At 37.6% G+C, this 24,704-nt stretch overlaps 3 protein-coding genes across 3 annotated transcripts; all 3 read left to right on the top strand.

Annotated features, from left to right (window-relative positions):
* Positions 1-1,897: 1,897 nt before the first annotated feature.
* Positions 1,898-6,930, top strand: LOC101311513 (ribonucleoside-diphosphate reductase large subunit-like). The gene is made up of 17 exons (XM_004288279.1): positions 1,898-2,192; positions 2,551-2,612; positions 2,698-2,785; positions 2,926-3,189; positions 3,295-3,535; positions 3,633-3,709; positions 3,853-4,023; positions 4,438-4,530; positions 4,633-4,782; positions 4,863-4,949; positions 5,118-5,282; positions 5,381-5,500; positions 5,655-5,857; positions 5,951-6,100; positions 6,187-6,334; positions 6,491-6,574; positions 6,660-6,930. Exons 1-17 carry the CDS (start codon positions 1,965-1,967, stop codon positions 6,759-6,761), a joined length of 2,433 nt encoding a protein of 810 aa, XP_004288327.1. The 5' UTR covers positions 1,898-1,964; the 3' UTR covers positions 6,762-6,930.
* A 934-nt stretch (positions 6,931-7,864) lies between these two features.
* On the top strand, positions 7,865-10,722 carry LOC101313653 (probable serine/threonine-protein kinase WNK6-like). Its single transcript, XM_004289356.1, has 7 exons — positions 7,865-7,960; positions 8,199-8,236; positions 8,431-8,658; positions 8,760-8,980; positions 9,210-9,367; positions 9,456-9,888; positions 9,980-10,722. The coding sequence occupies exons 1-7, from the start codon at positions 7,865-7,867 to the stop codon at positions 10,720-10,722; spliced, it is 1,917 nt and encodes a 638-aa protein (XP_004289404.1).
* A 2,103-nt stretch (positions 10,723-12,825) lies between these two features.
* Positions 12,826-23,650, top strand: LOC101313938 (protein TONSOKU-like). Its single transcript, XM_004289357.1, has 20 exons — positions 12,826-13,143; positions 13,841-14,635; positions 15,371-15,547; positions 15,816-15,907; positions 17,049-17,147; positions 17,281-17,653; positions 17,745-17,819; positions 17,893-18,147; positions 18,263-18,401; positions 19,025-19,141; positions 19,541-19,641; positions 19,785-19,908; positions 20,094-20,206; positions 21,508-21,619; positions 21,811-21,915; positions 22,003-22,069; positions 22,196-22,316; positions 22,416-22,589; positions 22,924-23,041; positions 23,121-23,650. The coding sequence occupies exons 1-20, from the start codon at positions 12,871-12,873 to the stop codon at positions 23,648-23,650; spliced, it is 3,960 nt and encodes a 1,319-aa protein (XP_004289405.1). The 5' UTR covers positions 12,826-12,870.
* The last annotated feature ends 1,054 nt before the right edge of the window (positions 23,651-24,704 follow it).

Raw genomic sequence — 24,704 nt, forward strand, 5'->3', positions numbered from 1 at the left:
TTAATTCTTTGTGAGCAGTCTTATTATTTCAAACCTCAAAGAATGATTGACTTGCTGGTAGCACTTTGCTTGCTACATTTCCTCAGGGGAGCCAGAACATCGTTGAAGGAGGACGTAACAAGTTGATTTTTATTATGCAATTGTATTGTTTATATAACAGTTCGGCTTATGAATTAAATGTTTATATAGCAGTTGCAGCTTATGAATTAAATAGATGTTCTTTATCTTTTGTGTGAACCTATGATCAAGTTGTTTTGTTGTTTTGCATCCTCATGATTTCATGAGCTCTAGCCCGCAGCAACGCGCGGGTTAGTAACTAGTATAAAGTAGAGGAGCGATCCTACCCAACAGTGCTTGTACCCCATGTATAATAATGGTAAATTTGCATTTGACTGGCTTTAACCTTTTTTCTTGACTGACACTAACCAGTAGAGGCTAACGGAGGCTTTTAAAAAGTCACGTGCCTGACCATGTGGTGTCGGTTACCGTTCACCAACGGTGGACTGCATACTCTCCCTTTTTTTTTTATTGCTCTTGGTGCACGTTTGTTACAAGGGACTGTCTAACTCAAGCTTAAATTCTAATGAAGTCCAACACTACTCAAGCCAAACTTATTCTAAAATAAGCCTAAACCATGTTTGGTAGCACCATGACAATAATCAAAACTAACATCCACCTAGTGCCTGCAAACCAGCAACCCATAATGCAAGAAAAATCCAACAACCAACAACATCAATTCCACACTATATTTCTCAATGTTAAAAAACATAATATAAATTATAAATTTGAATGCTCAGTAAATTCATTATAACCAAATGTTTCAAATTAATCGGGTCAAAGTTTTATTCATTCAAGAACAACAATTTGAAACCAGAGAGAAACCTAGACATCTTACACGACAATGCCCACCTGATTATACCCATTGATTGACACAGAAAATGCATCATACTCGATTTGAGAATTGTAAAGGATCATACCCAAAGAGAGATGAATTTGTTATTGGAGATCTGCTCAAACTTCATCTCAAGCCAAATTGTAGTTGCCGATGATTGAAGGAGTAATGAATCTCTGAAAATCGAACATGTTGATATAAGGAGAAACCCGACGACGGCATCGTGGCATGCATGATGGATCTAACATCTGAAGGCAAAGAGAAGCCCAACAACGACGTCGAGGCAGGGGAAAGCGACGACGTGGTAGGAGAAGGCGTTTATGGTTGATGGCAGGGACTTCGCAGGCGAATGAGGTGATGGTGCTGCGCGCAGTGACAGGGTTGAAGGCGATGAAAATTTTGGTGAAGGTGCTAACGTGAGGACTGAAGGAGACTTACAGAAACCCACCAATATTTATGTCTATATAAGAAGGTGTGAAACGCTTTTCGGGACTTCCAATCCAAACATGAGATTTATGGGCGTGGACTATAGAAGACAGTCCAGTCCCCCTAGTCCCGTGTGTTTGTTACAACAAACATGTTGTTGGTCACTACGCACTTGTTTAGTTTACCAACGAAACTTCGCCACATGATTACAGTGATTGACTAATCCGACGGCCGAGCCGATGCCAACGCAAAACCGCTCGCAGATGCGAATGGCGCCAAACTTAATGCTCTCCATAAATTCCTCGTGTCACTTTCTTTATTTGCCAGCCCGGGCCCACCATCAATCCCTCGCTCCCCCTTTCACTTTTGTTCACAACTCAGCGATAGTGTACAGAGCAATCAACTTCCTCGGCAATCTTCCACTTTTAGGCGGGAAAATTTCAAACCCCGCCGATTTAATAACCCTCCCCACTTGGAGGGAAACACTCCAAAAAACAAACCCTAATTCCCCCCAAACCTAAAAAGCCTTTCCCCTTTTTATATAAAAGCCTCCATTCCCTCCTTCATCCTCATCCTCTCACTCCGCACACAACCTGTTCGACGAAATTCCCCAGAGAGATATAGAATTCGAAATCCACGACGCGCCATGTATGTGGTGAAGAGAGACGGGCGCCAGGAGACCGTCCATTTCGACAAGATTACGGCTCGCTTGAAGAAGCTTAGCTATGGGCTCAGCATCGAGCACTGCGACCCGGTCCTGGTGGCCCAGAAGGTCTGCGCTGGAGTCTACAAGGGTGTTACTACTAGCCAGCTTGATGAATTGGCCGCCGAGACCGCTGCCGCTATGACTGCTAACCACCCTGACTATGCCTGCGTAAGCTTTGAGGCTTTTTTTTCTGTTGATTTGGATATCGGTGGAGCTTTGAGGCTTCGATCTGTGTGGTTGATTGTTGTGTAGGTTGAGTTTCTCTTTGATTTGCTAATTTTGTTTGAAAATAGGAATAAATTTGTCTCTTTTGGATTTTGACTTGAAATTCGCTTCATTTCTGTTTTTGTTAATGAGTTCGCTTCATTTCGCTGGTTGTGTTTGAAAATAAGAATAAATTTGTCTCTTTTGGATTTGTGTGAATTCTGTGTGTGTTGATTGGTGAATTGTTGATGAGGTTTCTGATTTGTTCATAGTGACATCATGAATTGTGAGATTTCTGGAATTGATGTGAATTTTGATGCAGTTAGCTGCGAGGATTGTTGTTTCAAACCTACACAAGAACACTAAGAAGTCGTTTTCTGAGACGTGAGTTTGACCGAGACTTTTTTAAAAATTTGATGATTTCTTGTTGGTCGATCTTTGTGTTGATGAGAGTGTGTGGTTGATGCAGGGTCAAAATTATGTACAACCATGTCAATGATAGATCTGGGCTGGAATCTCCTCTGATAGCTGATGATGTTTATGAAATCATCATGAAGGTAATATTTCTCAGCAAATTTATGATTTGGTGCACTGGTAATGTGATTATGTTCTTGTTATTGTAAATGATAGATACCAAAGCTGAAACAAAGTGTTGAAATCTGAAATAGCTTATGTGAATGTCTTTGTTCTTGTTCAGAATGCGGTTTGTTTGGACAGTGAGATCATTTATGATCGGGACTTTGACTATGACTACTTTGGTTTCAAGACTCTTGAGAGGTCATACCTCTTAAAGGTTCAAGGGAAGGTTGTAGAGAGGCCTCAGCATATGCTAATGAGGGTTGCTGTTGGAATACACAAGGATGATATTGAATCTGTTATCAAAACATACCATCTCATGTCTCAGCGGTGGTTCACTCATGCCTCTCCTACCCTTTTTAATTCTGGAACACCAAGACCACAAGTATGTAATATGTTCATGCCACTGTATTGTTCTAATGGTTCTGGAGAATGATATAAAGAGTTTATATTGCTGTGTAACTTATGTGCTCCACTGAACTTTTTGCAGTTGAGTAGCTGCTTCCTTGTATGCATGAAAGATGATAGCATTGAAGGCATATATGATACCTTGAAGGAATGTGCTGTCATCAGCAAATCAGCTGGGGGAATTGGTGTCTCTGTTCACAACATTCGTGCCACTGGCAGTTATATTCGTGGAACAAATGGGACATCCAATGGCATCATTCCTATGCTGCGAGTTTTTAATGATACTGCCCGTTATGTTGATCAGGGGGGAGGCAAAAGGAAAGGTACTTTCAATACACATAAATGTGTATTATTGTATAATTTTTGAGGTTTGTGGATTATTTATTGTACCCAAGGTATGACTTACTGTGATGCTTGTAGGTGCTTTTGCTGTGTACTTGGAGCCCTGGCATGCTGATATATTTGACTTTCTGGATTTAAGGAAAAATCATGGAAAGGTATGTATCTCCTATATCTCATATATGATGTGCTTGTTGTGTGGAAAGTATACCAATTGTTTTCTCTGGATCAATATCTTTGAATGCATTCTATGTCTTTGGATGAATGTCAATATTGATCATTTGTAATTATTATATTGCAGGAAGAGAACAGAGCTCGTGATCTTTTTTATGCTCTTTGGGTGCCTGATCTGTTCATGAAAAGAGTTGAAAGCAATGGAGATTGGTCATTATTTTGTCCTAATGAGTCTCCAGGGTTGGCAGACTGCTGGGGTGAAAAATTTGAAGAGCTATACACTCGTTATGAAAGAGAGGTATACCTGGGCCAGACTTAAAGTTACCAACATACTCGAGGCACAAATAGGCATTTGATATGCCTAATTTGTTATTAGCAATTGGGGCCTTAAGTGGCCAGCCTAAATGGCCTATGCCTAGTGCTGGTCGTTAGCAATTGGGGACATAGGCCCAAGTGGCCTGTGTTTTCTGCTGACCTTTAGTAGTTAAGGCCAAAGCTTAAGTGGCCTATAGCAATTGGGGCCAAAGCTTTTAATTGGCCCTTAGCAATTGGGGCCAAAGTTTAAGTGGTCTTCCACAATTGGGGCCAAAGATGAAGTGGCCTATGCTTATTGCTGGTTCTGGCTGCAATTGGGAGCAATCCCCAGGACTGGCTAATTTTGGTAGTATTGTAATCAGTGGCCTTAATTATTATTCATGAAACATCTGAACAGGGAAAGGCCAAAAAGGTTGTCTCAGCACAGCAACTGTGGTTTGAAGTGTTGAAATCCCAAATAGAAACGGGAACTCCCTACATGCTTTTTAAGGTGATTTCAGATTAAAGATACGACCACTTTGCTGTTCATCTATGTGCTTTGATTTATACAATATTCTGATCTTTGGTTTCTGTGTAATTGTTATATTTTCAGGATACATGCAATAAGAAAAGCAATCAACAAAATCTGGGGACCATAAAAAGCTCAAACCTGTGTACAGAGATAATTGAATATACTAGTCCAACAGAAACTGCTGTATGCAATCTGGCATCAATTGCTCTACCACGATTTGTCAGGGAGGAGGTCAGGCACTTCTGCTGTGCTCTAACTTGTTTATTTGTTGGTTCATGATTGGTTATCATATACCTTTTGACTTGTTACAGGGTGTTCCTTTTGAGTCACATCCATCTAAGCTTGCTGGAAGCAAAGGTTCTAAAAATCGATATTTTGACTTTGAAAAATTAGCAGAGGTTTGATCTCTTTTCAAATCTCCAATAGTGTTTGGCATTTTTCTTATTAGATTACTGATGTTAGATTTATGTCTCATGTGCTGTCAATTAGGTTATGTCTGTAATCATGAAATCTGGATAATCCTTCTCTGCAAGGGTTTAATTTATGTCTCATGTGCTGTCAATTAGGTTACTGCAATTGTCACTGTAAACCTCAACAAGATAATTGATGTTAATTACTATCCTGTTGAGAGTGCAAAGACATCCAATTTACGACACAGGCCAATTGGGATTGGGATTCAGGGTCTTGCTGATACCTTCATCTTGCTTGGCATGTCCTTTGATTCACCTGAGGTAATTTCCAAATTCAGTTTTGCTTCTTTAATTTCCCCTATCATTTGTACGACTGAATTTTTTACCTTAATGTTCTATCCTTCTGAATATAATTGTAGGCTCAACAACTGAATAAGGACATTTTTGAGACCATTTACTACCATGCCCTGAAAGCTTCTTCTGAGTTGGCCTTAAAAGAAGGCACATATGAAACATACCTGGGTTGTCCAGTTAGCAAGGTACCAGTCAAGCTTTTAATTACTGATGTTCTTAGTTCTTACTCTTCTGTATACAGTCTGTTGAACTTGCTTTTCCATCTGACTTAATGGGTTAATTCAACTATTTCTATGTTCAATATCCATCAATAACAGTGCAAGTGATTTTGTTGTTCAGGGAATTCTTCAACCAGACATGTGGGGTGTAAAACCTTCAGATCGATGGGATTGGGGTGCTCTTCGGGAAATGATATCACAGAATGGAATCAGAAATTCACTGCTTGTTGCCCCAATGCCTACTGCGTCAACTAGCCAAATCCTTGGAAACAACGAGTGCTTTGAGCCATATACTTCTAATATCTACAGTCGCAGGGTTCTGAGGTTTGGTTCCTAGCCATTTTCTTTGTCTCTGATTTTGATCATGTTCCTTCTCTACAGATTCCTTTTTGACCCTTCTTTTCCCTTTTTTCAAAGTGGTGAATTTGTTGTGGTGAACAAGCATCTTCTCCATGACTTGGTTGAGATGGGTCTTTGGTCTCCTGCTATTAAGAATAAGATAATCTATGAGGATGGCTCTGTTCAGAAAATCCCACAAATCCCTGATGACCTGAAAGCCATTTACAGGTATGGAATTTCCCTTCCCTATATTTGTTTGCTCATTGTTTTAGTTTATTATTTTGAAATATGCTAAGACCAGTTGCTTGAATCAGAACTGTGTGGGAGATAAAGCAAAAAACATTGGTTGACATGGCTGTTCATAGGGGATGCTACATAGATCAGAGTCAAAGTCTTAACATACATATGGACCAACCCAATTTCGGGAAGCTTACTTCATTGCACTTCTATGCTTGGAGACAGGTATTTTCTAAGTTTCCATGCACTAGCACTTGTTATCTTTCGATTTGGGTGGACATAGTCATTCTACCTTTGTGAATATGCCTATTGCTGAAAGTGCTGCATAGCCTGTTAACAGATACTGACTCCTATAATTTTATTTTTCATTGAATGTTTTAGGGTCTTAAAACTGGAATGTACTATCTCCGATCACGTGCCGCAGCTGATGCAATCAAATTTACTGTTGATACTGAGAGTCTCAAAGTAATGATCGGTATCTTTTACTATAATTTCATCCTACAGTTGAATTTGGGGTTTTCACTGATAAAACTTATCCTGGTAAATACAGGAAAAGCCAACGGCTGTGGTCGAAAGTGATGACAATACCCAAATGGCACAGATGGTATGCTCTCTTACAAACCGTGAAGAATGCCTGTCTTGTGGAAGCTAAAGAACTCTGCTGAATGGAGCTTCATCTGGAAATGCACTGATCTAGTATAATATATATTTTATATATCTAAGTTAATGAACTGCTAGGTTTTGTAAAGTTTAAATTATTCGGTGGTTAAATCTTCAAGGTCTGTATTTATAGTTTGGTTATATATATGTATAAATTAGCCTAACTACTTTGGTCTACTGCTTATTCTTCTTGTGAATGCATCCCCTGTAAGTTTTGGTAGAAATAAAGTAGCTACTATGGTTGAGTTGATACTAGCTTCTAGGTGTGGAACCTCCACATAGGCCATCTAAGAAATGGTTGGTATGGGGTTTAGAATCTCAACCGAATGAAGAATCTTCTGTGGTCTCTTGCTTACCCGTCTGTGATCTTACCTCCAAGACAGCTCAACACACATGGGACAGCTCAGAGACGGGGGCATATAATTAGGTGTGACGGATAGGTATAAATACATGTCTTGAAGAGACAGGTGATCCTTTTTTAGGTGGTGTTCTTTTTGATGGAGAGAGACGAGGAGAGGGAGAGGTGGGTCGTCCCTCGTCCCGTGATCGATTTTATCCCACACTCACATTTCCTCTCTCCCTCCCAACCCTTTCCCAATAAAATTCCCAGATAAATTGAGCAACAAACAATGAGAGCTCATTCTTTCTCTTAGGTTTAGGGTTCTGTCTCAATCATCACTTCTCTTAATTTTCAGGTAAAGAAGTGAAAATTTGTATCACAATTTGTTTGTTTCTTTGTTCCAGTGTTTGATTGGTTATTATCTACTAGCTAAATTTAGAGTTTTTGATTGATTTCCTTGATTTTTGTATGGTTTGCCATTGTTCATTTATTATGTTGATATTTCTGCTTTGGTTTCGAAATCTATGTAATAACATAGTAGTTCTGTTTAAATTTTAGTCTCATATTGAAAATGGGATGTATGAGATATTGTGATTTTTGTTTTGGAGTATAATTCTGAAAGCAGGGGTGAAATTCTGATTTGACCATGTGAGGCTTAGTTTCTTAGTTAGTGTTTTGGAAGACATTAAGATTTTGAAATGTTTGATTACTTGTTCAGGTTTAAGTAACAGGCACGGAGTGCAGCTCCTAAAAGAATGAGTTCAGTTGGTATGGCAGAAGATGCTGCCGTATATGTTGAACCTGTTGATCCTGATGTTCTTGAAACTGACCCAACATGTCGTTACGTTCGGGTAATGCTGACATCCATTAGCTCTATTCATTGCTTCTTACAAACGAAAGAAATGCATAGATATTAGTAAAATGAAAGAAAGTATTTATTCTCAGCAAACGAAGAAACTCTTTGTTCTGCCTACAGATCAATTGAGTAACTGATTGAAGTTATTGTGTGCTGAGTCTACGAATGCATGTGTAACATTAGACTCTGAATTCCTTTCATTGTAAGCAATTGTTACTTCTGGATTTTAACAGTATAAAGATGTGCTCGGGAAAGGCGCCTTCAAGACAGTGTATCCACTTTTCTACTTGTCTTCTGGTGTTGGTTGATTTCTCTCTTCTCTATTGTAGTTTGATCTAGTTCTGTATGAACCGCTACATTTGCACTTCTGTTTGATTTTTGATCCGATATCTCATGTGACTTAACAATAGGAGTTGTTGAATTCTAGTTAGTTAGATGCTATCCTTAATTTTTGTTAACGACTAGATATAAAGCATTTGATGAAGTGAATGGACTTGAAGTAGCATGGAACCAAGTTAGAATTGATGAAGTGCTACAATCACCGGATGACCTGGAGCGGCTGTATTCAGAAGTTCATCTCTTGAAATCACTCAACCACCAACATATAGTAAAGTTCTATAATTCCTGGATTGATGATAAGAACAAGACAGTTAATATAATAACCGAGTTATTCACTTCGGGCAGTCTCAGACAGTATGTTTATCTTCCTTCACAATCTTTTAGTAAGTTCATTTTTTTGTTTTTGTTTTATGGTGAGATTAGCCTTGCGGTTAGTGGATCTGATTTTTGATTAGGTACTGTAAGAAACACAAGAATGTGGACAAGAAAGCTATAAAGGGGTGGGCAAGACAAATATTAACGGGATTGAGCTATCTCCATAGTCACAAACCACCGATTATGCATAGGGACTTGAAGTGTGATAATATATTTATCAATGGTAACCAAGGAGAAGTTAAAATCGGAGATCTGGGGTTGGCAACTGTCTTGCAGCAAGCTACAGCCAAAAGTGTAATTGGTAGGATTTTCTTTTCCCGCTTTGCATTGTTCAATATTACTGAGTGCTTCAATGCAATTCGTCCGTTTTTGTTTTAGGATAGTTTTTAGACTAGTTCAAGCAAGGTAGACAATGCTGATATTGAAGACACGTTTGTTGCTATACCTATCTTTTCTTCTGCATTGTGTCATATTCATTGCTACGATTTGCGTTTGTTTGATGCAATAATTTGTTCAAATGATTCATCTAGGAACACCTGAATTTATGGCCCCTGAACTCTATGATGAAAACTATAATGAGTTAGCAGATGTATACTCCTTTGGGATGTGCATGCTAGAGATGGTGACTTATGAATACCCTTATAGTGAATGTAGAAACTCAGCTCAAATATTTAAGAAGGTTTCATCTGTAAGTTGCCTCAGATTAACTTGCCATCTACTTTATCATCAGACTTATATTCATCAGGGTATCACTAAGGGTGCATTACACTTTGTAGGGAATAAAGCCCGCTGCCCTTTCCAAGGTAAAAGATCCTGAAATGAAAGAATTTATTGAGAAGTGTTTAGTCCCAGCATCTCAAAGATTGTCAGCAGAAGAGCTTCTGATGGACCCTTTCCTCAAATTGAATGGCTCGGGAAGACATCGTCCTCTGCCACTTCCAGATATTGTCTTGCCAAAATCGGGAGCCTTTGGAGATCGTTGTGTGATGTCAGAAGGACCTTTGAGCGCACGGAACAATGCTTTATCTAAGGATTCAGATGATGAGGAGCCACCAGTGATCAACTTTTTTAGAAACTCTGGTGATCGCGAGTACCATTCCTCTTATGTGGACGTTAAGAGGTCAAAAAGAGGCAACTTCTTTTTCTTAAAGGGTGAGCATAATGACGAAAACTCCATATCGTTAATACTCAGAATAGCTGATCAGAATGGTGAGTACATATTTTAGACTGCTCATTTCACTCTAAGACTATTTTAGATTTATTACGCTGAGATCTATATAATTTCCTACCAAAAATGCAGGTCGTGCAAGGAACATTCATTTCTTATTCTACCTTGACAGTGATACAGCACTTACAGTTTCAAGTGAAATGGTTGAGCAACTCGAACTAGAAGATCATAATGTTATATTCATAGCGGAGTTGATTGATTTGTTAATGATGAACTTGATATCAGAATGGAAGTGTTGTGTCTGTGTTGATCATTTGGTTGCTCAAAACAGAACGAATATGAGCCTTCGGAAAGACTCTCAGTCGCCAAAGCCTCAAGAATGCTCAAGCAGAAGTCACCAGACTGTTTATGAGGATGCCACTCCCTCAAAACCACCTATTTGCCCAACTTCTTTAACTTTTGAAGGCTCCATTCCTCCACCAATACTAGAAAGGCATCCTAATTATGTGAAGGTTGTTTCAAGTTCTAATGCGGTTTTAGCTAGTTCAACCACCGCAGTAGAACGGCATTCTGAGATGTCATGTGCTTCTATGACCTCTGATGCCACATATCGATCTCATAATTCTTATGCTTCCGCAGAATCTGGGTCTTCAGACTTTAATTTACATTTGCCAAATGGCTACAGAAGCGCGAGTTGTCCAACTAGTGTTTCCTCATTCTGCACTGCATACAATTTTGAAGACTTAAGAAAGGAGTTAGAGATGATTGAACTGCAATTCCAGCTAGAACTTAAAGATATATCGAGGAGAAAACATGAAGCTATCATGGAAACAAGAAAAAGGTTATGCCAGAAAAATCTAGAGTTGGTTCCCTAGCCTCCTGCTATTGTTTACTTTGTTCCACATCTTCTCTTCCACAATTGTAGATAGTTTCTTGTTGGAGAAGAAACGTTTAAACGGGTTTTGCCCTTGACTACATTGAGGTGTCTTGAAGCCTTCTTCCCTTTTTTCTCTCCCTCCTTTGTAATTATAGGAAGTAGCTTTGAAATTGTTGGATCAGAATCATCAGATAGTAAACCATTTTTACTTGTTTTGTTAATCATGCCACATCAAGAAGATTACATGTTTAGTCTTGAAATGAGTCGAATAGAAAGCTGGTAAGAACACCGGACGAACTTATCACAATGACTGATGTTAGAAGCCATTGCCCCTTACGATCTTGAATTTGTGCTTCAGATGCATGGATTTTAGAGTAATGCTAGGTGAACCACTTTTTAGGGAACTACCTAGAGCCTACCTTAGGTGGCAGCTTATGTGGCACGTCCACATCATCAAAACATAATTTCTTATTCTTTTATATTTTCATTTTTCTTTATTACAAAAATTCTCTTTTCTTTTGGTTTTCCTTTTTTCACCTTTTTAATTGTATCTCTTTAAACCCTATTTTCTCTTCTTCCCCTTTATCTAATATGCGTCGTTTTCCTCTTCACCTCCATCTTCCTATTGATCTAATATGACCACATGTGTTCTCTCCTCCTCTCTCACCCCTCCTCTCAAGCATCACACCAACTCTTTAATTGATCAACTCATATTGAATTAATCTATCACATGACGTTTTATGATTGGGCTTTCAGGATCATTGTTGTGTTTCATGGGGTCGACTAGCATTTTTAATGGATATCTATGTGAATATGAATTCTCAAATGGGGAATCCCTCATGTGAATTTGAATTTGGTGTTGAATTCGATTCCCATGACTAGGTAGAGAATTGTTCATCTGAGTTCATGGAGTTGGATTGACAGTGAGCATAAATATTTTTCCTAGCCTCCTGGTCTTGATTAGAACACAGTATATCATTGTTATTGTGGCGCCGCTTTCTTATAGCAATTGATGAAACAGGTTTAACAAATGAAATCAAGAAAGTATTGAAGAAATTTATGTACGTGTGATCTTGTCTAGGGGTATCATCTGGAACGGAAATTTGAACACAAATTAGGAGTCAGGTTGTACTCTCTTGTTGTTGAAAAGCTGATGAAATAACAATAAGTGCTGGAAAAAATATACTAACCGGGGAGGAAGAAAACAGATAAACACAGATGTGATTGAGTCAAAGAACAGAAAAAAAAAATGGAACTTTTGTTATTAAGAGAAAATGAAAATATAAAATAAGTAATTAAGAGAAAATGTAAATATAAATAATAAGAAATTATGTTTTGATGATGTGGTTATGTCACATAGGCTGCCATCTAAGGTGGGTTCTTGGTGGTTCCTTAAAAAGGTAGTTCATTTAACATTACTCTTGAAATATAAATCATGCACAAATAAATAATTAAATTGGAAGCTCCTAAAGCTAATTTTTTCATCTTCTTGCATAAAAATAAGACGATGTTTGGGTTCATAAATCATTACTGGCAAAGAGCACGATAGAGATGTAAATGCCTATCTAAGCCTGACACATATCGGATTTAGCGTTACATCTTCCTACATAGAATAAAACCAAAAGATAGGTTGTTACTTTTGTAACTAACAACATTTAATGAGTAAATGAGATTCTTACATGAACCCTACAGTTTGGTTGCTATCCAGAGAGCCCTCCAATATTTTCAGTGATCACCTATGCCACATCCATGTCTGTCATTAAAAGAGAAAGAGAGGAAAACGGAAATGTGTATATAAAGAGCTATAAACGCATCGCATCAAATATTCGTCTAACAAATTTACAAGATCATTACAACAAAGACAAGGATGTGACACCAGAATAGAACTTCTTTCCAAGTGCAAGACTTAGATAATGAAAATGGTCTCACATTTACCTTTTTTGAACTCTAAATTTTGAATTTTTCCATTTGGTGAATTTTACTCTTGTATTTTTACCATTGTGTGGGCCTCAAAAATATGACCGACCCGGCCCAAAACGTGTTTCGTTTTGGCGGGAGATGAGCCCTCCAATATAGTTCTAAAAAAATCCCCAAAACCCTTAACACCCCAGAAATCAAAAATCAAATATAAAAAAAGCAGAGAGAAATGGGTAGAGAGGAAGCGAAGCTGAGCGAGGCGAAGGCGTCGTACCGGAGCGCAAAGGCGATCGGAAACCACGAGGAGGAGGCCCGGTGGGCCAACTTCATCGGCAACTTGCTCAAGGACCGCGGCGAGTACTTGCAGGCCCTCAATTGGTTCGATATCGATTACGATCTCTGCAACAAGTACTTGTCCCCGAAGCACTCCCTCGCCACCTGTCAGTCCCTCGGCGAGGTCTATCTTCGTCTCGAACGTTTCCAAGACGCCCTTGTTTATCAGGTATCTTCGGAATTTGAGCTGAGTCGGTTCGATTTGTGTTGCTGTTAGTGGTTTTGGATTTGATTCGGTGTTGTTTTGAGTGGGTTCTCGGAGAATCGGAGGATTTGGGTGATGAGAAATTTGAGGGAAGAGGAATTGAAATTAGGGATTTAGGTGAAATTTGTTATGTGAACTTCTTGTGTTGACCGAAATGTATGTTGAGATGTGTGGAAGGGGTTGTTATACTGAAGTTATTTGAAGTCTTCATATCTGGTTCGTGCCGACATTGATTCTCTTTTGAGTTTTTCGATTGTGTGGAAATGTGCTAGCAAAGCCCCATTAATGATGGTGCTTAGCTTCGTATACTTTTCTTTTGGGAATTTGTGGCTGTTTGAGTGACGAGAGAGATTTTGGGGAATGGAAATGAAATGAAATGAGGGAATTAGCTAAATATTTGTTATGAACTTCTTGTACTGACCTAAATGTTGAGTCGTGTGGAGGAATCTTATGCTGAAATTCTTTGAGTTTTGATTGCATGGCACTGTGCTAGGCAAAGAGTCATTATGCCGGTGCTTAGCTTCATATACTATTAGTTGTCATAGGAATGGAATTGTTTGAGATTTTTAAGACTATTGAGGAGTCATTTAGGCTGTAAGTTACGAGTTTTACCTCAGAGAAAGAAAGATTGAGTCTAAGTATTGTCATTTATCTTTTGCAGAAGAAACATTTAATGCTTGCTGAGGAGGCCAATGACCTTGTTGAGCAGCAAAGGGCCAATACACAACTAGGTCGTACCTACCACGACATGTATCTAAAATCCGTGGAGGAACATCAGTCTGCGCGGAATGCCAAAAAGTACTTCAAGTCTGCTATGAAGCTTGCGCAGGCTATCAAAGACAACCCGCCTCCTAATAAGTCCTTTATCAAGGAATATATTGATGCGCATAACAATATAGGATTGGTTGAACTTGATCGTGATAACCTGGAAGAGGCTGAGAAAATCTTTACTAAAGCATTAGTTATTTGTGACCAAGAAGAGGTGAATGAATATGACGATGCACGCACCAGGCTCCATCACAATCTTGGAAAGGTTTACACCGAGCTGATGATGTGGGAAGATGCTCGGGAACACATTGAGAAGGACATTCTGATATGTAAACAAATTGGTCATTGTGAAGGAGAGGCAAAGGGGTATATCAATCTTGGCGAGTTGCATAACCGTGTCCAGAAGTATCAGGAGGCAATCCTTTGCTACCAAAAAGCACTTGATCTAGCAAAATCAATGGAAGATGAGGATGCCTTGGTCCGTCAAATTGAAGACAATATCAACACTGTAGAAGAGTTAGGTAAAGTAATGGATGACATCAAGAGTGAAGAGCAAAATCTCAAGAAGTTAACTAGAGATATGGCCATAGCAAGAGGCACAAGACAGAAAAGGAAATGTCAGCTCAAGCAAATTGGTTCTCTTGATGCTCTTATTAACAAATCAGAGACTATCTCTGCCTGGCCAAAGGTACAATTTTCTCTATAGGTTTCCTCTGAGGTTCTGTTATTTTCAACTGCTCATTGTTCTTATAACAAAACACTTCTTAGCAGTGTCGCGACTCTTTTATTCATTTTAAAAGGTTAATGTTTGAAACTTTTAATAAAGGAAATCCTTTTACAAGTAAATGGGCATATGGCGTTTCTGTTACACCATGTTAATCTCTATCAAGCATCAATTGTATTATCTCCTGCATTGCTAAGTTTGTTTCCATTAGACTACGTTGGCTACAATATGGGCATCATCAGATGTTTGGTCTTAATTTCAGACCAGCAGATGTGTACCACCTTGGTTGGGTGTTCTTGCCCTCTGATATTTGTTTTTGAAAGACGTTGAATTGTCGTTTATATGAAAGGATTTGATGGTGTTGTCTGAAGGGTTACATAAGTCTTTTAGGGAGATCTCTTGGAGGATAATGACAAAGGTATCTGTCCCACATGTCGATTTTTCATTACGAGCATCAATATGATGAAATAAAGTATTAAGAAAAACAAAATTATTATCATGTGATAAATATTCCTTAATCCTTCAAAACAATGATTGCTCTGAAGATAATGAGAGGTTATTGATTAGCGAAATTCGAGAAAGTTAACTGCAAATAAATTGTCAGGAACTACTGTTCTTCTGAGGTGAAATGTAAACAACCTATTTTTCTTTAAGAAATTTAATTGCTGTGCCTTTACAATGAAATTTATATCTTTTCAGGTCCTTGAATTTGCAAAAAAGAAGAAGAAAGTAGCAACTGAAATTTGTGATAAAGAAAAGATTGCTGATTCACTTTGGTACATTGGATTATCCTACTTGAAGATAAGGAAGTTCCAGAAAGCCCTTAAATGGAGCACGAAGAGTTTGAAAATTTTCAAATCACTTGGAAACTTGGAGGTAGGTTGCTGTTTGCCCTTTGACATTATACAATATGTTTTCATTATCTTTCATGGTTGACAAGACATAATGTAGAATGTAGACATAGTAACATGCTTGCATAATTGCAGTAGACTTTGGCATACTCTCCATAGGCTATTTTAGTAAACTGGAGATGGTGTTTGCCCTCCTGTTGGGAAACACCTTGATTTCATTGTGTGTGGATTATGTTTATTGATGTACATAATCTCTGGTCTGGAAGATGCTTACTTAGAACTTGCAATCTCAGGGACAGGCGTTAGCACAAAGTAACATAGGTCTTGTTTTGGACAGTGAAGGTGATTATGAAGAAGCACTAAAAGCATTTACAGATAGCTACAGGTATGGCTTCTCTAGATATTCTTGATTGGAATCGAGGGATTGTTTAGAATTTCCCAATTTATATCAAGTATTTTGCAGTTCACCCTTGATTCTCTAATGAGGTGCTGTATTCATGCTCAACCAAATTATCCTCCTAGTTGCATGTCCTTGATATTGTAAACACAGACCTTGATAGATCATGAACATGGAGCACACTACATAGCTCCTTTTGCCATTTTATGTCTGGACCTTATCTCACAGTATTTGACTTATTGACTATTTGCACAAAACAACAATACAGTGAATAGATGCACAAACACCCATGTACACATACATATTTGCATTGTATGCTCACATAAAAGTCGGTTCTGGCTTTTGTGGTATGATGTGGACCATGTATGTACAACATGTTTTGAGAAAGATGTTAACAGTAAAAGGTATCATATTTTCGTCTTTCTAATATCTCATAAGCATAGTAGATAGGTGTTTATATAGACACTAATATACCAAATTTATTTTTATTGCTCTAGAAGGCATCTCAGATTAGTTAGCACAAGAACTAAGCTAGGCAGAAGCAACCTGTACTACCAATACCGACCTCAAGCAGTAAAAAAGATACTCAGAAAGTGCTAAATATGCCAGCTAGTAGAAGATGAAAACTGAATCCTACATAGATTCCAATAAAGTTACTTTCAATTTTGTTACCCAGTCATAGGACTGAACAAGAGTGAATACTCGTTGTCTGTTTTGTCACCATAGAGACCAAACTAAATCAAACCGAGTACCAAAGTTGAGACAGTTCATCTGAAACTATAACATCAGAGAAAAGTTAAGATGATTATACTTTTTTGTTTTGTTCTTAAAGACAAATGAGTGAATGACATATATGTGAAGCTGAAACAATAGAATAATCGATTTAGGAGAAATAAGGAGGTGAATGGTGAAATTCGTGTAATGAATGTGCTAGGAGATACATGCCAAGATGGGGACCGTAAGAAATACTAGACTAGAGTGCTAAAAGATATGGTGAAGTGAAAGAAGCATAAGATCAGCAGACCTGGCTACATGAATGAAAATAAGCACTTATCTTTTGTTTTCCTTGTTTTTTTGTTTTGATGTTTTTAAAAGTGTTATGTTGATCTTCTTCCCTGATGTATTGCAGTCTTGCTCTTGAGGCTAAACTTCCTGATGTACAGCGTACTGCACTAGAAAATATGCACTATAGCAACTTGAACAGATTTGACAATGTTGAAGAGACCAGGTAATCTTATTTGTGTAATCTCTTCAACAGCTGAAGTGAAATTCTGAATGTTATGCTATGTGATTTTAGGTCATATCATATTTCCATTGAGTTGTGCTTACGATGAGTTCTTAAGAAAAGTAACTCTGTGCAGGAGATTACAAATTCTAATTGACAAATTGGGGCAGGAAAACAATGGAGGGCGTGAAAAAGAAAACATGGATTGCTGCCCTGAATCTAGTACAGAAGGGAGCGATGATTTCTCTGATAATATGCCTAATGCATGCTGTTCAGAAGAGATAAGAAACTCCCAGCCTAGCAGATCAGAATCTTTAAACCAAAAGGAAGAGCTGAATGATGACGTACCTTTGATTTCTCTCATCCGGTCCACCAAAGCTTCATCTAAGATGAAATCAGCTCATTTAGAAAACAATGAGCATAGAGTGGTGGGCCGTAAACGCATTCGTTTAGTCCTATCTGATGATGATGAAGAAGAAGAAATGTCTGATGCGGCAGAAAGCCCAAAAGTCAGGCCTACTAAAATCCCATTAAATGTTGTTACATCTAGTGAAGGTATTTTTAACGACTGACTGATTTAATCCTCCATTATAACTACAGTGGACTCATTTGTATATTGCCTTGGTTGCAGTTAAGACTAGAAGTAATACAGCTAGTCCTACTACTAAATTTCAGGTAGGTGTTCTTTGATCAGGACTGAAAATATTGTGACCTTTCTGCTGTGGTTGACATGCTTAATCTTTTGTAGGATGTCATAGCCTTGACCTCAAATTTTGCCACAAGATCTTCTGATCCTCCTGTTAATACTGAAGAAAGCTCTAGTTCATGCAAATCCAGGACTCAAAATATGGCTACTCCAGACGGCAAATGTTTTAGAGCGTCAAGTTCTGGTGAAGGTCTTAATGCTAGTGGCTCTAGATGTGAGGTCACTGTCTCTGGAAATATATTGCAGAAAAATGACGCTGCACAGTTTATGTTGCTTACTTTGGATGATAAACATAATGTGAGTGTTGCTCTATTTACTTCGAAGCAAATGCTTTTGTCTGCACTCATATGATTATGCTACGTTGTTGTTATTTGACTAACATATAATACTGTTATGTTTATACTAATTGCAGCAATGTATAACTTTTGAAATCGATGAAGACCTAATACAGGGCTCATTCATTGCTTCTGATAATCTAAGCATTGAGTCAGTGAAGGTTCAACTGGCGTGCTTATATTATTTGCAGCTTCCTATGGAGAGAAAACTCGAGGGTAGGCATTTGTTGACTTTAGCATGTTTATAGTGGCTACTGGCTAGTAGCTATGGCACTAAAATTTATGGCATATAAGATGAATCTCTGCTGCAGAAAAAACTCTATTTATGTTTCATGAAAAAGTTCAATAATTTGAATCACTTGGTTCAAGAACAGCAGTTGCAGTTGGTCTTTTATTTATCTAGAGAACAGGAAAAACATTAAATGAGTCTTTCAATGTGATTATCCTCCAAAATGAAAGCTAGGTGCATTTTTTACGAGCATTTCACATGATATGGTCATTCTTTTTTTACAGAGTAGTTTTAGATAATCTGTTACATATGGTTACATTCTAGTACCCTTGCAGAAATTCATACAAAATGTCTTGATTTAAAACAAGAGTATGCTACTTGTCTTGGTGGTGCATACCAATTCTTGCTAAGCGCACATTGTTAAGCGTGCCTGTGTTTTAAAATTTTCTATGCTGATTTTGGAGATTGCGTCTGAATTTATTGGAGGCACCAGAGCTATGCCAACAAGTATAATTATTTCCTCAATTTCTGATTGAAGTAACAGAGAACTCCTCTGAGTTGCATCTTTGAGCATTTTGATGTCACTAATACTTGGATTATTCATTGTCAGGGTTGCTTCCAATAATTCAGAATGTAAAATGTGGGGGAAAGGTTATTGAATACCTGGAAACAGTTGAAACATTTCAGGGGCACATGGGAAAAATTGTGGTTGAAGCTGTCATTGTTGGTATGCGTTACAACAGTTTGAAGCCCATTCATTCTTATTTTATAGTTTATTTATTTTCTCTGATAAAGACAATCAGACATTTCGAATACATGTTTTTACAAGTTTAAAAGCTACCTTCTTTTTACAGCGCAAATAGAGACTTTCCCAGTTATATTCTAGTAAAAGCACAAGAGTTAGTGAACCACTGAGTTTTCTACTTGCCAGTTGCTTCTTGCTACTATGGTTTATTTTTTATTTATTACAGAACACTTCTCCTGTTTTTTTTTTCCGACAGTGAATACTTCTACTGTTAGTATGGTTATTTATGATTTATTATTGTTTTTAGTTGTAAATTACTATTTCTGCCACTGTTGTTTTCTTTATTTTTGGTTAATCTAACTTTACATGTTACCATCACAGGATGGGTCCAAAAGCGTTTGATAAAACTATACACCGAATACTGCTACAAGTTATCTGAGACACCCAACATGAAGTTGCTGAAGAAACTATATGATCTGGGGGTAAGACTAAAGGAATGACTAGTGAGGCAAAAATTTGACATCCTTGTTCAGTATCCACAATTTATTTCAGGATGATTACTGATAAACTGCGTATGGCTTGAATTTATTCCCTTATTTAATCGTTAGTTTTTTCTTTATACCAGGTTTCAGACGATGAAATTACTGTTTCTGAATGTGAATTGCAAGATCTATCAATAACTCCGCTATTGGATGTCCTCCATGCTCGTAAAACATTTACAATGCTAGACCTTTCCCACAATATGTTAGGTAATAATATCTGATATCCAGCTTATCATTATTGAGTCTCACTTGTTGTGTTTGGACTAGAAAGAATTATCCATTCCTTAACTTGTTTCTATTCAACTCATGCCGTTCTCTTTTACTTATCCTTGCATTATTAATTAGTCAGCTTGGAATTAGTATTAACTGCTTTTTGGCTTGGTATCCCCTAGGAAATGGTACTATGGAGAAACTCTCTCAAGTACTCACATCATCAGGCCAAAAACATGGTGGCTTAACGTTGGATCTACATTGCAACAGCTTTGGTCCAACTGCTTTGTTCCAGGTATGTATCCAGCTTTGCAAAATTTCACGTTAAAGCATAAATTTCTACTTTTGGACCATTCAGCCTATGTTATTTTCCTTGTATCGACTTAGTTACTTTTAGTTTTTGTTTTTGTTTTTTAGGATCCCACTCTTACTCCCCTCCCATTTTTGCTTGTTGCTAGATGGCTTTATTTTGTTATAGGAGATAATTGGACCGACTTAACTTTCTTGGTAAATCTGTTATGGGGTGGCTATAGAACAAGAATGCATTAATGAACCACGGGTAAAAGCTGGCATGAATGGTAGCTTAAGTTCTTGGAATAATAGTAAGAGTAATGCTAGGTGAACCACCTTTAGTTATCACCTTGGCCTTATTTGGAAGCTGATGTGGCAAAGCCACCTTGTCCATTAGACAAATCAGAACTTTGATTGTATGCTGCGGCTGTGCCATATAAAATGGACTCCAGGTGATACATAAATCTAATAGAAAATCACACATTTTTATAATGGTAACCAAAGCGGGATATAATGGTGCGAGTTGATTATAATCCTAATCTAAGTGGAGTTTGATTTGCTGTTCCCCTTAGATTTGGCCTGAACAATTATGAAGTTGTAAAGTACTTGATATTTCTGGCAGCTTAAGTGGAAACAGTCTAGTTAAAAGACTGAAATCTCGTCTAAATATTGAATTGAGAAAGGTAGAGCGCTTTTAGGTGACTTTTAACATCAAGTACTAGTTAAAGTTTTCTTAATTATACATTTTGTATACTTGTTATAAAATTGAGGTTTTAGAATTTTTCCTAGCCATTTTCACTTTCTTGAATTAAGCCTCAGTGTGTCATATTCTATCTAATTATCTCATAGTTATCTATGACAGTTAATAAAGAAGCTGCTACATTTCATACATGGTACTCAGATGGTGCATGTGAATACTCTTTTAAACATTTGAAAGATGATCAGTTTGATTTTGAGATTCTCAGTCTGTGTTGCCTACCGGTGAGTCTAGAATCCAGAAGATTAACCTATGTAAAATGGGAGGTATAAGAGAGGGCATGCTATTGGCCATGAATGCTAAACCCTATGATCCTACAACCATGCTTATTTTTGTTGATCTAATTTTCGAAGTGAGAAAAGAAATGATAGAAAATCATGAGCACGAATGAGGTGCATGTGTCGGTGATTTGAAATTTTATAATTGGTATTATTGATGAGTCAGGAGTTGCATGTCAAATAACATATTAGCACAAAAGTAGTGGCATCGTTTCTTTCTTGTCTTTAAATTAAGCTTACTAACATGATTTTCTTCCACCCGATCTTCAGATTTGTGAATGCCCTCTGCTGTTTACTCGGTTGGAAGTGCTTAATATCTCAGGAAATCGTCTCACTGATGCATGTGCATCTTACCTTTCAACTATCTTGGAAAAGTGCAAGGGTAAACTGCTTTCCTTGCATCTCAACTTTCAAACTCTGATTTATGTTCCGTATCAAAGGTTATTAGATTAGAAGCCTAACTTTTTGTATGTTTCTTTTTCTTTTGTATTTAATTATTCTGACGAATAGTGCTAACTGTAAGGCTTATTTGTTTCCATGGTGCTCCTGCCTCGTGTGGTCTTTGCTGTTTAGCCCTTTGCAGTTTGAGTATAGAGCGATGCTCCATCACATCTAGAACTATTCAAAAGGTTGCTGATGCATTGGGTGCTGACTCTGTCCTTGAGCAACTTTGTATAGGTACTTTTGACTTGTCATATGCGTAATAGACGTATTGAGTGGACTCTATTTTTCACTTGTATGTTGTCTTATTATTATTTTTCACAGGATATAACAAGCCTATTTCTGGAAGTGCCATTACTAATTTACTCGTCAAGCTTGGCAGTCTGAAAAGGTTTAGAGGAATCAAAACCGTTTTCTTCTCCATTCTGTTTACAGAAGTTACAGGCTTAACCTTGACTGATTTAAGTACATATAAAAAGAACTGATTTAAGTACTTATTAGCATTGGCTTGTTGCAGATTTTCAAAATTAAATATGAGTGGCTTGAAGCTAAGCAAGCCTGTGGTTGATAGCCTTTGCCAGCTTGCTAAACACTTGTCCTTGTCAGTACTTATGCTTGGGGAAACTGGAATTGGACTTGTGAGTGAGCTCTGTCATGATTATTACTAATTCTGTAATTGGACTTTGAAAGCCACTCCTGCTGCTATGGTTTGAGTTTTATATATTTTTGTTATGCAGGACGGGGCATTATTAGTTACTGAGTCATTGTTCCATGAAATTGATGAGATTGTAAAACTTGACTTGTCATATTGCGGAGTGACACATGATTATGCTGTCAAACTAAGCACCAATTCTTCTACGATTTGTGGCATCCTTGAGCTTAGCCTTTCAGGGAATCCTATTATGCAAGAGGTTTGTTCCTTTCATTTGGTACTTTGCTAATTGTTAGACTTGTTAGTTATTATGCTTGTATTGCTGGACGCATTGCAACTTTCAAGCAACCAAGTTACTGCTGGATGAAACAAATAGATGGTGTCTTTACTTTTGTTTCTAGTCATTTAGATCATGCTCATGTTAGATCTATCATAAGTTCACAACTTAACGTGTATCTTTAACTACGAACAAACTTTCACTATGACGGAACTTTTTGTTGGTATATCAGCTTATGATAGGATAGTCCATACTGTCTTATTTTGATCCAAGCTTTTCGCTTTATTATACTAGCCTGACTCAACTATGACCACAGGGTAGCAATGCCTTATCATCAATGCTTTTGAATTCTCAATGTTGTCTGAAAGTTTTGGCCCTTCAAAAGTGCCAGCTTGGGATCTCTGGCGTTCTACAAATTATTCAGGCATTATCAGGTTCATACATTTGCTCCCTTTGAATCTTAATATTATTGAGCAATGAACTAACGAACTATTGGTTTGATATTTCGTGCAGGTAATGTTTGTCTTGAAGAGCTAAATCTTGCTGAAAATGCGGATGTTGGTAAAGAGCAGTCTTTCGATGAAAAAAAAGATAAAGAGTACTCTGCACCATATGACATGGCAGAAAAAGGGAATGTTGGACTCTCGCAGCCAAACCTCAATATGCCTAAATCTTCTCCATTGGTATATGCACCCAATGATGTTAGCCAGCTTGAAGTTGCTGATAGTGAAGATGATGAAGTTGGGGTTGAAGCTGCCGCATCTGCACGCGATGAGAGCTGCTCAAGCTCATATCGAAGAATTTCCTCGTCTACTGAGTGCCAGTTTCTTGAAGGGTTTTGCACTGCCATTGATATGGCAAAGAATCTGAGGTTCCTGGACCTAAGCAAAAACGGTTTCTCCAAACAAAGTGCAGAGATATTGTATTCGTCATGGTCAAGATCAAGATCTGAGTCAGCTCGGAGGCACATCAAGGACAAGACCATCCACTTCTTTGTGGAGGGAATGAAGTGTTGTGTGAAATCCTGCTGCAGGAAGGACTAATATATATCACATTAAAACACATCACTGTAAGTTAAGTATAGATACATTTCACCAGGTAGAATGGATTGCCAAACATTCAACCCCATGAAAGAAGGAATCGAGAAATTTGATTCATCAACCGAAGGAGTAAAATGCCTTTGCTCTTTTACGGCATAATGTGCCAAGCTAGTGGCAGTTCATGTTTTAGTGTTTTACATTGAATGGTATACGAATTTTTGTTTCTTATAAATGTTAGTATATCAAGTTTTAAAAATATTATATTGATATCTCATATTTTTATCTTGACCTAAGACTAATTTATCCTCAGACCAATAAAAAGATGATCAATTTACCCTTAAATGCTCTGTTTTTTTTTAGTTTTTCTTCTTTGTTTTCATATTCCAATTTTTGTTTTTTGACTTTTTATATTTTTGGGAACGTAGAGAAAAAAATTCATTATCACTTCCTCTTTGCTAATTATCAGCTCTTCATCTCAATCATCTTTAAATGTCAAAGACAATAACAAGATCTTTGATTGTCAATGGAAATAATAAGGATCGAACTTCTGTATGTTTCCCCTCTTCAATCTTCTTCAAGTTTATAAAGGCCAACCCAAATAATCAAATTCCAAAACCTCTTTTAATATTTCTGGAATATGAAAACAAATTAAAAAAACTAAGAAAAAAGAGAACTTAAGGGCAAATTGGTCATATTAATGGCTATATATATCAGTCTTAAGTCGGGAAAAAAACATGAGATACTGTTTTGATATTTTCAAAACTTGATATACCAAAGTATATAAGGAGCAAAAATTCGTATATCATTCAGACGAATTTCTTTTTTTCATATACATCTCTTGAAAACCACCACAGGTGGTCAAGTTGGTAAGAGCCTAGGTGTGGAACTCTCATACCCAGGTTCAAATCCTAGCCGACTCTATTTAGAGTTAAATCCTAATTTATTTTTGGTGGCCAGAGAGGAGGAAGCGTTCTGACATGATCTTTCGGCGCAGATTAGTCTCTGGGCCTGGAAAGCTTTTAAGGATATCGTCATTGATACTCTAAAATATATATAT

The sequence above is a fragment of the Fragaria vesca genome, linkage group LG1 (genome assembly GCF_000184155.1).
Source record: "Fragaria vesca subsp. vesca linkage group LG1, FraVesHawaii_1.0, whole genome shotgun sequence".
NCBI lineage: Eukaryota > Viridiplantae > Streptophyta > Magnoliopsida > Rosales > Rosaceae > Fragaria > Fragaria vesca.

Excerpts from the sequence above, each read along its gene's own strand:
- LOC101311513 (XM_004288279.1), top strand. The coding sequence starts at position 1,965 with ATGTATGTGGTGAAGAGAGACGGGCGCCAGGAGACCGTCCATTTCGAC. Across the intron at positions 3,536-3,632 it reads GGGGGGAGGCAAAAGGAAAG|GTGCTTTTGCTGTGTACTTG; the intron begins GTACTTTCAATA and ends TGATGCTTGTAG. Across the intron at positions 5,858-5,950 it reads TACAGTCGCAGGGTTCTGAG|TGGTGAATTTGTTGTGGTGA; the intron begins GTTTGGTTCCTA and ends CTTTTTTCAAAG.
- LOC101313653 (XM_004289356.1), top strand. The coding sequence starts at position 7,865 with ATGAGTTCAGTTGGTATGGCAGAAGATGCTGCCGTATATGTTGAACCT. Across the intron at positions 7,961-8,198 it reads CAACATGTCGTTACGTTCGG|TATAAAGATGTGCTCGGGAA; the intron begins GTAATGCTGACA and ends GGATTTTAACAG. Across the intron at positions 9,368-9,455 it reads TATTTAAGAAGGTTTCATCT|GGAATAAAGCCCGCTGCCCT; the intron begins GTAAGTTGCCTC and ends TACACTTTGTAG.
- LOC101313938 (XM_004289357.1), top strand. The coding sequence starts at position 12,871 with ATGGGTAGAGAGGAAGCGAAGCTGAGCGAGGCGAAGGCGTCGTACCGG. Across the intron at positions 17,820-17,892 it reads GTCCTACTACTAAATTTCAG|GATGTCATAGCCTTGACCTC; the intron begins GTAGGTGTTCTT and ends AATCTTTTGTAG. Across the intron at positions 23,042-23,120 it reads AATTATTCAGGCATTATCAG|GTAATGTTTGTCTTGAAGAG; the intron begins GTTCATACATTT and ends TATTTCGTGCAG.